This window comes from Homarus americanus, unplaced genomic scaffold, assembly GCF_018991925.1.
Source record: "Homarus americanus isolate GMGI-L3 unplaced genomic scaffold, GMGI_Hamer_2.0 scaffold367, whole genome shotgun sequence".
Lineage (NCBI taxonomy): Eukaryota > Metazoa > Arthropoda > Malacostraca > Decapoda > Nephropidae > Homarus > Homarus americanus.
In genome coordinates, this window is record NW_024743709.1 from 15,303,867 (window position 1) to 15,316,128 (window position 12,262).

Genomic DNA, 12,262 nt, shown 5'->3' on the forward strand with positions numbered 1-12,262 from the left:
AGTCCTACCTCGCGCACAACAGATTAAATGAATTTTGATCTATAGACAAAATGAGTTTTGTAGTATAGAAAAGTTGTCTTGTAGTATAGACTAAATGTTTCTTGAAGTATAGACGCAACGAGTCGTATACTACAGATGGTGAGAGTTATAAAGATGTAGACAGAGTTTTAAGGTTATATAGGTAATGATGTTGTGTTAATAGCTGAAGTCAGCAGTGGCTGACTGGAAGGCTGGGAAGGCGTTAAAGGCGGCGCTCACGGGGTTCACGGCCGAGTGAGTGGCATCCAAGCCATTAACGGCCGTCACCAGGAACCAGACGTGCAGGATTTTTGTAATGGGATTTTGACTAGGGAGGCCATACGGGGGAGAGAGAGAGAGAGGTGTCGATTTTTTAAAGAAAAAGTTGTTAAGGTGTACACTGGAGGAGGTGAAGGCTGTCATATTCTTTAATGCGTTCACTTATTAAACTCGTATAGTATTGATATTGGGTCCCAGAGGCTTGACGTCCTGTTATAAGGGAAACACACTGTAGATTAAGTCTCTTTTCGATACATAATAATAAGGGTTGTATGGCCGGCACTGTACTCGACCACCTTCGCTTCCCCAACTGTAAAGTTAGGTACCTTTCCACAGCTGGGAGGACTGAGGGTGCCCCAAGCACGAATCAGCAACACTGATTCTTACGTACTGACAGCATATAAATTAATACGAGCTTTTACGGATCAAGTGTTGATGCAGATGATGTTGATTGATGATTGTTCTACGAATAATGTTATATTTTAAAATCATCATCTACTGCACACAAAGAAGTAAACTACAAAATTAAGGTAGATAGTGTATGCAAACTGACCATTATAAGTTAAGAAAAAAAAAACTGGCTCAAATTTTATGAGATTAACAATATTAATCATAGCTGCTTGGACTATTAATGCTACGGAAATTACTCCCACCTACTGTATTGAGAGGACAGCACGAGATATGGTTCACGAGGCTCATGTGAGCGAGAAGCGACGAGAGGGAGACCGAATGTAAAGCTCCAGGGCCACACAGCGTCTACACTCCCCTATACTCTACTCATGGAGTCCCACATTCACAGACCTCCTCATATACACACACCCTACACCCTCGCACAAACCCACTCACACCCCCTACTACTACTTTGCTGTCACTCGGAATCAAGTATGACGATCATCCACCTATAATATAATCATTATTATAATGAAATGAGTTATTAAAGATGTCAACTTCGTTGGTGAGCTCTGAGGTGACAAGAGAGGCCGATACGGGACCTGCAGGGTCGCCCATAGATGTTGCACGTGTGGAGGGCTACATTTAGTATGAGAGGGGCGGAGGCAGCTTCTTACCGGAGTTAGCGCTTGTCTGCCTCGGTCTGCAGTCGGGCTAAATCGAAAGTATTGACACCTTCTTGTGCGGTGCTCCTCCAAGCGTTATGGTGTGGAGTGATCGTGTCCCAGGTGAGGGGGTCGATTTGACACTTTTCAGTTTTGTCTTAAAACTATCCAAATACCTTTTCATTTGCCAGCCAGTGTTACGTTTACTATTCGCTACATGACTGTAAAGTAGCTGCTTCGGCAGTCTCCTGTCGTCCTTGCGGGTAACATAGCCAGTCCAACGTAGTTTTGCGTGGATAATGGTAGCTTCGATGCTCCTACAGATGGTGTCACCAGGAATACTGGCATTTGTTCTCTTGTCTTCCCAGCAAACTAGGAGGATGGCACGGATTCTACCATGGTGAGAGTTTTCAAGCGCCTTGAAGTGCCTCCTGTATGTGACCCATGTTTCGCTGTCATATAGCAGGGTGGGGAGGACCATTGTTCGATATACGTGCAACTTTGTAAATAATTTCAGCTCCTAACAGCTGAAGACATGGGTATGGAGTCTTCCTAGTTCTTGAGATGCACATCTGATCCGACGTTGAATCTTCTCGTCGATGTCCGCGGTGGTGGACAGGTGGGAGCCGAGATACTGAAAGTGGGTAGTATTAGAGAGGGTAGTACCGTTAAGCTGGATGGATGGTGGTGTGTCTGAACCAGGAGCAGGCTGAAAGAGAATCTGAGTCTTACGTACAATGATATATAAAATTCGTGTTGGGGTTTTGTCTGAAGAGTAAATATAACTAGTGAAATATTATGAGTCCCCTACCACAAGGCAGAGAGCACGAAAAGCTTAGCCCATTAGCATATGTTTTCACCAAATTTTACGACACTACTTTTGTCTTTCATTTTACATTCACCTCAAGCCCGAAGTGCGGAAACGCATCTTCGTAGGTGTTCAGGATCTCCTGTAGGTCGCGGTCAGTATGAGCGACAAAGGTGAGGTCATCTGCATACTGAAGTTCAGTAATGGAAGCTGTCGACACCCTTGTTCCTGCCTGTAGTCGTCTTAAATTGAAAAGACCCTTCATCGGGTACTCGATGTCCACCCCGCCAGCTAAATTGGCTCTGGTATGAGTAATGAAGGTAGCCAAGAAAATGGAAATAGAGTTGGTGCCAGTACACATCCTTATTTTAACCCCGTTTGCATGGGGAAGAACTCAGACTGGGTGCCTTTGTGCAGGACACTGCCGTTTATGCCATCGTGGAGTTGCCTCACAATGGCAATGAATTTTGGTGGGCAGCCAAAACGGCTGAGCGTCCACCAGAGGGCTTCCCTCTTGACTGAGTCGAAGGCCATGTACAGGACACGATGCTGTTCTCTGCACTTTTCCTGTATCTGGCGGGCAGCAAAGATCATGTCAGCGGTGCTAAATGATGGTCTAAAGCCACACTGAGATTCTGGGAGGAAGGTTTCCGCCTCAGGAAGAACTCTGTTGAGGAGGACTCAGGCGATAATCTTTCGAGCTACAGCCAGCGACGAAATCTCGCGGTAGTTGTCACAGTCTGACCGGTCTCCCTTGTTCTTATTTCTATTAATAATGGAGGTGTCTATAGGAGCTTGGAAGATTTCCTCCTTTTCCCATGTATTCTCCAGGAGAGAGTGGAGATGGGTGGTATGCAGAGGTCCTCCTGCTTTATACACCTCGGCTGGGATTTCAACAGGCCCTGGGTCTTAGCTATTTTTCATTTGTTTGATGGCACAAGCTACCTCATCCAGGGATGGAGGATAGCTGAGATGGGTCAGCTCTGGATGCTGAGGGACCTGCTGGGTAAGCAGCATATCCACATCGGTATTAAGGCAGAGCGGTGAATGGTAGTGCTCTTTCCAGCGCTGAAGGATGCCTTCTTCGTCTTTAATTAGGGAGTTACCGTCGGATGAGCGGAGGGGGCTGTGCCATGAGTGATTGGCCCATAAAAATTTTTAGTGGAATTAAAACAATTCGGGCATCTTGTGTTGATCTGCAATTTTTTGTATTCCACATGCTTTATTTTTAAACCACTCATTCTATAGACTGCAAAGCTCGCACTTGGCTGGCGCTTTCTTTAAGCGGAAGGTATCAGCTTTGGTCCGAGATTAAGGGTTGTTCTGCCAGTCAGTTAAACCAGCACGTTTATTATTGACGAGTACACCTCCACAACAAACCACTTACACACACACACTCACGCACAGATGCACACTCACGTACACACGCACACGCGCACACACACATACACGTCTGTAGCTGTCGCCTTCATTTATTTCACTAAAGCGTTCGACCTAGTCGACCACAATATAATCATCAACAAAGCTATTGACCTCGGGCTTCGGAGAAGTCTTATACCATGGCTTACAGACTTCCTCAGTGACGCCAAGCTGTACGCTTCCGGGGGCTGTCTCCACCTTTCAGTCACTCACCTGTGGCATCCCCCAAGGCACCAAGATGGGACCACTCTGCTTCCTTATGCTCATCAATGATGCCCTAAGAGAAACCCCTGCTCGCTGGAAATATGTCGACGACTCCACCATTGGGATCAGCGTCAATAATTCTGCTCCCAACTATACCGCCCTTCAGGATTTATTGAACAGTCTCCAAAACTGGGCCACCAACAACCATGTCACCATCAACCATACCAAGACCATGGTTATGCACATCAACCTCTCCTCCGACATTGTCCCACCTCCTTCCATTACTCTAGGTCCGAACACACTCCAGGTTGTAGATTCCACGAAGCTCCTCGGCGTCACCATAGACAACAAACTAAATTGGAAACCACACGTCAGTGAAGTTATCAAATCCTCCAGTTTCCGTCTCCACCTCCTCCGCCGACTCAAGTCCCTCGGAGTTCCTGCACACGAGCTCCTCAGTGTTTACACAACATTCATACTTCCCAAGCTCACCTATGCCTCCCCACCTGGTCTTCCTCCCTAAATGCCACACAACGTAAACACCTAGAAAAAGTGCAAAAGAGGGCATGCAAGATTATTCTCTCCCCTTCCTACTCCACATATCAAGAAGCGCTCAACACACTGACCCTTTCGACTCTCACTGACCATCACCACGACCTCATCTGCAAATTTGGTAAGAAGCTTCTACACCATCCCCGACACCGGCTCCTACTACCACCTGAGATCCCTTGTCCGAGAATTGCTGTTCGACACCACAACTGCATCCAGCCCATACGTGCACGAACTGATCGCTATAAGAACAGCCCAGTCCCAACCATTGTAAAAATTATCAATAACTTGTAATAAATCAGTGTATTCACTCACAGTAAACACTGCTCCTTACACTGTCACTATGTTGAAATGAACTGTAGTTTGAGCTTTTCCCCATCTAGTTATTATATGTCTTATTTGTGTCACTTATGTTACTTGTATATTATTTGTAATTCGTGACCCATTCCCCAAATATGTAACTGTATATTTTCAGCCTTCTGGCTGCCAAGCTCTTTCAATAAACCGTTAATTATTATTATTATTATTATTATTATTATTACACCAACATTCGTACCACATAATCACCGGATAAGAAGTCAATAGGAATACCAAAATAAGGCAGCCATCTGATAAAACAGTTCCATCATAAGGTTTACTTTATATGCCAAAACTGGAATCCAGGTTGATCTGTAAATCTGTTAAAGTAGTTATCCAGGAATAATCAGGTTATCTGGTAAAGGCTACAGGAATTCTGACTTATCATAACACGAGAGCGGAGAAGGATTCCAACCGCGATAAAGATTTAAAGAAGACTAAAATAAGGTGACTGATATTGTATGTCTTCAATATGATGATGAAACAGCTGGAAAAATTATTATCGTGATGAAAAGGAATTTATAAAATAGAGAAGTTTTCCGTACAATAAGGCGATTAACTAAGACTTTTATATGGATAATCGGGTTTATTCCTTAATTTTATACGTGGTAATTTCCAGCTCGATTTAAAATCTGGTATAAGTGAAAAAATACAGTAACAGGGGTCAGAATTACTAAAGTGTTAGGTGACATCATCTCAATTATTGTCGAGTTAACTGAATATAATAATTTAAAAAAATTGAGTTGTCGCATTACTGGCTGTATTTATTACTGATGTGTTTAATGGTGGTAACAGCAAGCATATTATCGGAATCAATAAAAGGAAAGGTTAGACAATAGTAGTCGTAAGAGAAATAAAAAGATTAGTAGTATCAATAATATCTATGGCAATGAGAGTAACAGTTATGGTTGAAACAGTAACATTAGTAATGGTAGGAACATTAGAAATACCAGCAACAGTACTGGTAGAAGATGTAAGAGTAGTAGTGGTATAAGCAGGAACAGTAGTAGAGGTAGAAGCAGTAACAGTAGTGGCAGTGTGAGAGCGGGAATTTCACAGTGTTGGTGAATATCGGATGTCACCCTAAGCATTGTCACCGAAGGTTCTTCTCATCCCTTACGACATTAATTGCAAATATTCCGTGGATCCACCGGCGATCACGAAGCGAGTTGTGAGTGCTTGGCGGGACGGCTGGTACAGTGTGCCACTGTGCCAGTGTCGATAGGCCTACTTTGGCGGGGGTGGCCTCGCGCCCCTATGGTCAGTGACAGAAGGCCACGTGTTCTACACTTGCGGTAGCTTCCCACAAGTAACGGTCACTTCATGTAGTGACGACCGACCAAGTGAGTATATATAACTAATCTTACATCAGTGCGACCATAGAAATATTGGTTATTTCTGCCAAGGATATATAAACAAGTGTTAGGTGTGACAATTCTTGCTCCCAGTGGATCATTCTGATGTGTGGATTGTCGCCCTCAGGGGGGGTGGCCTACTCACCCACACCCGCACGTATGCCCCTACTACCCGGAAACAGCAGTCCAGCCTGTCATCTCTCCACCCTTTCCTTATAAGTAGGAGTTTCTTCTTCTGTATGGGACCAAAGCAGATGTCAGAGGCGGACGTAACTGTCGCCCGAAGTGCGGAACACTATGCCGGGTAACAGACATTGTTGCGTCTGTGCTAGCCAGTACCAAAATTTCACTAGCTGTGAATGTGCGAGAAACAACCGACCATGTGTGGTTTGCAGAAAGGGAAACAATTGCCGGAACCCACATGGCAGGGAGCCAACACAGGAGGCCACAGTGGATATCGCCGGGACCCAACCGCCAGATGATATCCTAGACCTAAATGATAGCAGTGAGTCTACTCAAACTGAAAATGTAGTACCAATAAACGCTGCTCCAATAGTAGCAGATGTCCACGAGGTGAAAGAGAGACAGCCACCACAGTGGCATGGCATGTCGATGGAAAATGCGACATATTGGTTAAAGAAACTTACTCAGAAATTGTCAGGTGGTCGACAGCTAACCTGTTTGAACCACCTAAGTTTGAGGCCACCAAAGAAATGATTCGCCTCATAACCGAGTACACTAAGGGCTGCTTCCTTGCCCCTTTAGCTTTTCAAGTACTGGTAATAATACCCCATCTATTCTGTCAGAGGACACACACAAAGACTAAGCACAAAGGAAATGTGGCAGCAATGAAGATAAGATTGACAATGTGGCAGAGTGGGGCCCTTGATGATTTCCTATGCGAAACAAGAACACCACAGGAAAGACTAAAATTTATAAGAGACGGTAAGCAAAACACCGATGACGTTGCAAGAAAGTTTGGAAACAAAATGCGTGTGGGAAAAGTGTCTTTAGCGGTAAGATCTCTCACAGAGGAATCCTCTGGTGGTGTTCTGCCAATAGAGAGACATTAAAACAGCTGTTGGAAAAACATCCCCCTGCAAGTAAAGACGAAGGCATCAGGTTCCAGGGTGACTATATCCCACCAAATGCTGTCCTGTTCGAGAAAATAACAGAAGGGATGGTGTGGAAAAAGGCACTGAAAACTCAGGGAGGTGCCGACCTTCAGGTCTGGATGCAAACGGTTGGAGTCATCCTCAGCACTAACAAGTTTGGCCCCGTAGCAAGTGATCTCTGCACTGCCATTGACGCCCTTGCAAGAAAGCTAGCAACCTCGTGCTGCCAACACCTCCATGCTCTGACGGCCTGCCGACTCATTCCCCTGGATGAGAGTCCAGGATGTAAGCCTATAGGGGTGGGGGAAGTGCTGAGGCGGATCATCGGAAAAGGCATAATGGAGGTGGTAAAGGATGATGTCAGGGCAGCGGCAGGGAACCTGCAAGTTTGTGTTGGCCACCAGGCTGAAGGGGAAGCTTCCATTCACGCACTGAGAACGATATTTGAGCAGCGTGATTGTCAGGCCGTTTTCCTGGTTGACGTTTCCAATGCATTCAACATACTGTACTTAACCGCAAGGCCGCACTGCACAACATCAAGATCTAGTGTCCAAGCTTTGCAATGTATGTTGAAAACACCTATAAGAATCCATTAGACCTCTATATAGTAAACACCAAGGCTCTAAGAGGTGATACCATCATACATCATACAGTCAACTGAGGGAACAACGCAGGGGACCCTGTTGCAATGGCAATGTACGCAATAGACCTATCCGTGCTCCAACTCACAATAAAATTAAAGACAACTGAGGTCAAGCAAGTGGCGAATGCTCATGACCTTACAGGAGCAGGAAAAGTGGAGGACATCAAAAAGTGGTGAGACCTGGTAACATCACGTTGCCCACAAATAGGGTAACACCCAAACGCCAGCAAGTCCTTTCTCATTGTGAAGCCAGAACATTATGAACGGGCAATGGAAGTGTTCGGTGGAAGTGAAGTCAAAATAACAAAGGATGGCCAAAGATACCTAGGTGCAGTAATCGGTACGACGGACTTCAAGACCGAGTACGTAACGGGAAAGGTGAATGAGTGGGTTAGGGAAATCCAAGATCTGTCTGAGATTGCTAACACAGAGCCACATGCGGCTTTTGCGGCATTCACCCATGGAGTCAAGCATCGCTGGAAGTACCTGATGCGCACTATCCCTGATATCGGACCCCTCCTCCACCCTCTGGAAGAAGCTATCAGCGATAATTTCATTCCCAAATTAGTGAAACACCCTCACTTAACCCCAGCAGAAAGAACACTCCTTGCACTACCGCCGAGACTGGGAGATTCCTGCCACCGAACATCAAAACTCAGTTAAGCTCACGGCAGCCCTCACCGACCATATAATAGCTCAGAACGCAACAGGTGAGGTGGATACCAGTGAAGTAAACAAGATTCGAAGGTCCATTACGACAGAACGACAGCACGGCCAAAGTGATAAGTTGCAGCAACTGTTGCTGCAAGTACCAAAGAATTTGAAACAAAAGTAGCTATAGCGCAGGAGGTGGGCGCCTCGAACTGGTTAACTACGTTAGCGATAAGGGCAAATGGTTTCAGTCTCAATAAACAAGAATTTACAGATGCCAATGCTCTAAGGTACGGTAGGTCAGTTGAAGGTTTGCCCTCCCAATGCGTGTGTGGCTCTTCCTATGACGTCGCTCACACCATGGTGTGCAAGAAAGGGGCTTCATATGCATGAGGCATGAAGAAGTAAGGGATCTCACAGCAAATATGTTAAAGGAAATCTGCCGTGATGTTATGGTAGAACCGACCCTCCTTCCATTGGACGGTGAGATCTTCCAGCATAGGACTTCAAATACATCCAACGAAGCCCGTGTTGACGTCAGTGCTCGAGGATTCTGGACGCGGGGACAGCGAGCCTTCTTCGACATCAGGATTTGTTTTATCCCATGGCCGCACATCACTGTAACTTAGCTCTCGATGGTACACACAGGAGGAACGACAACGACAAGATAATGGCATACGGGGAGAGAATTCAGAACGTTGATCAAGGCAGCTTCACTCCTCTAGTGTTTACAACCTCTGGTGGGAAGGGACCAAGTGCAAGATGTTTCTACGCCAGACACACACGCGGAGGTGCTATCCGAACAGAAGCAGCAGCCCAGAAGTTATATTACAGCCTGGATGAGATGTCGACTGTCCTTCTCTCTCCTTCGGTTGGCTTTGCTCTGCCTCAGGGGAACGAGAGCTTCGGCCCCAAAAGCCGACAACAGTTGCAGATATTGACAATGAGGCAACAGTCACTGAATGCCGCATAGATCTGCGGCTCAACTAACTCAACACAGCTAGGATAGCTTCTTATGTATTAGGATAGTTAATACTAAGTTAATAAAATGATGGCGAAGGTACAGCTCTTGGGGGAGACTGGAGGCCATAAAAAAAAAAAAAAAACGGTAGTAGTGGTAAAAGTAGTAACAGTAGTGTGGTAGGAATATTAACAATACCAGTAATAATAGTAGTAGTGTTAGAAGCAATGGCCGCAACAGTAACAATAGTAATAGTGGTAGAAACAGTGACAGCAACAGTAACAATAATTGTAGTGGTAGAAGCAGTGGCCGCAACAGTAACAATGGTAATAGTGGTAGAAGCAGTGGCCGCATCAGTAACAATGGTGATAGTGGTAGAAATATTGGCCGCAACAGTAACCATGGTAATAGTGGTAGAAGCAGTGGCCGCATCAGTAACAATGATGGTAGTGATAGAAATAGTGGCCGCAACAGTAACAATGGTAATAGTGGTAGAAGCAGTGGCCGCATCAGTAACAATGGTGATAGTGGTAGAAATATTGGCCGCAACAGTAACCATGGTAATAGTGGTAGAAGCAGTGGCCGCATCAGTAACAATGATGGTAGTGATAGAAATAGTGGCCGCAACAGTAACAATAGTAGTAGTGGTAGAAGCAGTGGCAGTAACAATAGTAGTAGTGGTAGAAACAGTGGCAGTAACAGTAACAATAGTAGTAGTGGTAGAAGCAGTGGCAGTAACAGTAACAATAGTAGTAGTGGTAGAAGTAACAGCAGCAACAGCACTGGTTTGTTGCTGTTGATGTTATAAATAGCTTTCGTTCTGTCGTGTACATTCTGATACACAGTTTTTCATTTCCACCTGAACTTCAAGAGGGGTAAAATACATAACGATGCGGAAGGGTTGTATACGTGCTATATATATTTAGCATGGCATACGTCATATTCACCGTCCGTTAGCCACGTTCAGGGCATTTACGAAAAGCTTTTTTCTTTTAAATACACTCCAGTTATCACTACCTGATGTTCTTGAGTTACCAGTCTCTAGGAGTACATCTTCGGAGGCCCGGGACGAAATTGGAATGTTTAATTTTACCCACTGTCACTAAGTAAATTGATTGGGACATGAACCTCTATTCCTGGTACTCAGAAGTATACACACACTCATACAAACACACACACACACACACACACATCCACAGTTGCACACTTACTCATGCACAAACTCAAACAAACAGACATCAACAAACATACACAATACGCCATTCTACCACGAATATACAGTACATCTACTCCGGGGAATATATTTATCAGTGAATTTATAGTATCGAGTATAGGAGAAGGAATACATTTCCCAGGCAGCGGAGGGTGGCGTTGGTGGCAGCGACGATGGGGGCGGAGGCAGCAGAGTGGAGAGCGGCGGAACTTGGGATGTTTACAAATCCCTCGCTCCTCACCGCTACATTACGAGTTGACACTCAGCCCACAGAATTATTGCACCTTTAAGCTCTCCTCGTAACTCCTCCATTATTCACCAGCAGGTTCTTGAGATTCGGTTCAGAGAGATTTGGGAAATAAAAGCCCATTTTAACCATCCTCGTATACTGATGTAGTGTAGGCCGGAGAGGGTAGCGAGAAGGAGAAGGGAGAGGTGGATCATGGGGAATGAAGGAGAGAGAGAAGGGAGAGAGGAGGGAAAAGGGAATGAAGAGAGAAGAGGCGAAAGGAGCGGGGAGGGGGTGATGAAAGAAATTGTGGAGAGAAAGAGGGGGGGGGGGAAGGAAAAAACAGGCAGACGGAAACAGAGGCATAGGGGAAGGAAAGTGATAGAGAGGAAGAGTAGAGAGAAAAAAACAAGTTAGATGAGTGAGTAAAAAAAAGGAAAGAGAAATAGAATGGAAAGAAGAAAGCCAGAAGAGAAAAAAAGAAGGAAGAACAGGGGAAAAGCAAAAAAAATGAAAGGACTGGAGATAGGAAAGACAACGAATAACGGGGAGGGAGAAGGAATGAATGAGAGCCAGGAATGTCGAGAGAGAGAGAGAGAGAGACGGAAGAAAGATGGGTAGAGATAGGCGTCGATTAGGTAGTAGGAAAGTTAGGTGGGTATCATCTGAGGATAATCTATTTTTCCCCTGTGGGATTCTTTTCAGCCACGAAGTATGTACGTCAAGTCTGTCAGTGTGGAGGATCTGCAGGGATGATGAACGTGCGGATTTTAGGGAGTTCACCCTGTTTTGTTCAATCTGTCTGAGAGACTAGATACAGACAGGCATTGAGAAACACTGAAATAAATGACAGAACCAATTTATAAAAGCAATTAGAACTGTCGAAACAATTGCATATCTTTCCGGGAGCAAGTTTGTAATTTTTTCTTCTTCGTGGGATGTAACTCCTAATTGGTAGGCCAGCTGTACTTTAGTTTTACACTAGCATAAAGTAATTACCTTGTGTCCAGAGGAACGTGCAGGGAATACCTTCACACCCCCTGTTCTTACCCAGCAGTCTTTATGGAAAAAAAAATGACCACGAACGGAAAAAGGGGACTTTAGTTCACATATTCTTTAATCAGGAGGTAAGAATATAAAAATAAGTTTAATTAAAAAAGAACATGAACAAAGTTTGTGAAACACACAAACCTCCCCTGATACACACTGTTAGTGGAGCCTAAATATTTCATTTTTCCATACTTAAAAGGTCAATATCCATTCATCCTGTCTCAAGATACTGTACAGTTTCGTTGAGACAGATGTATTTTTAGTACCTCTTCCCTTTCTACCTTAACCCATGAGCTCCCAATAAGACATAATTTGGTCAAGATCCGTTTATTCCGTCTTAAGATATATGAAACACA

The 12,262-nt window shown here is 44.8% G+C and overlaps 1 protein-coding gene across 1 annotated transcript in view; it reads right to left on the minus strand.

Moving 5' to 3' along the window:
• Positions 1-9,973, minus strand: part of LOC121877287 (galactose-specific cell agglutination protein gsf2-like) — a 96,584-nt gene extending 86,611 nt beyond the window's left edge. Inside the window, exon 1 of the mRNA XM_042382965.1 lies at positions 9,613-9,973. Coding sequence (XP_042238899.1) covers positions 9,613-9,973 — 361 coding nt within the window. The remainder of the gene's footprint in view (positions 1-9,612) is intronic.
• Between the last annotated feature and the right edge of the window lie 2,289 nt (positions 9,974-12,262).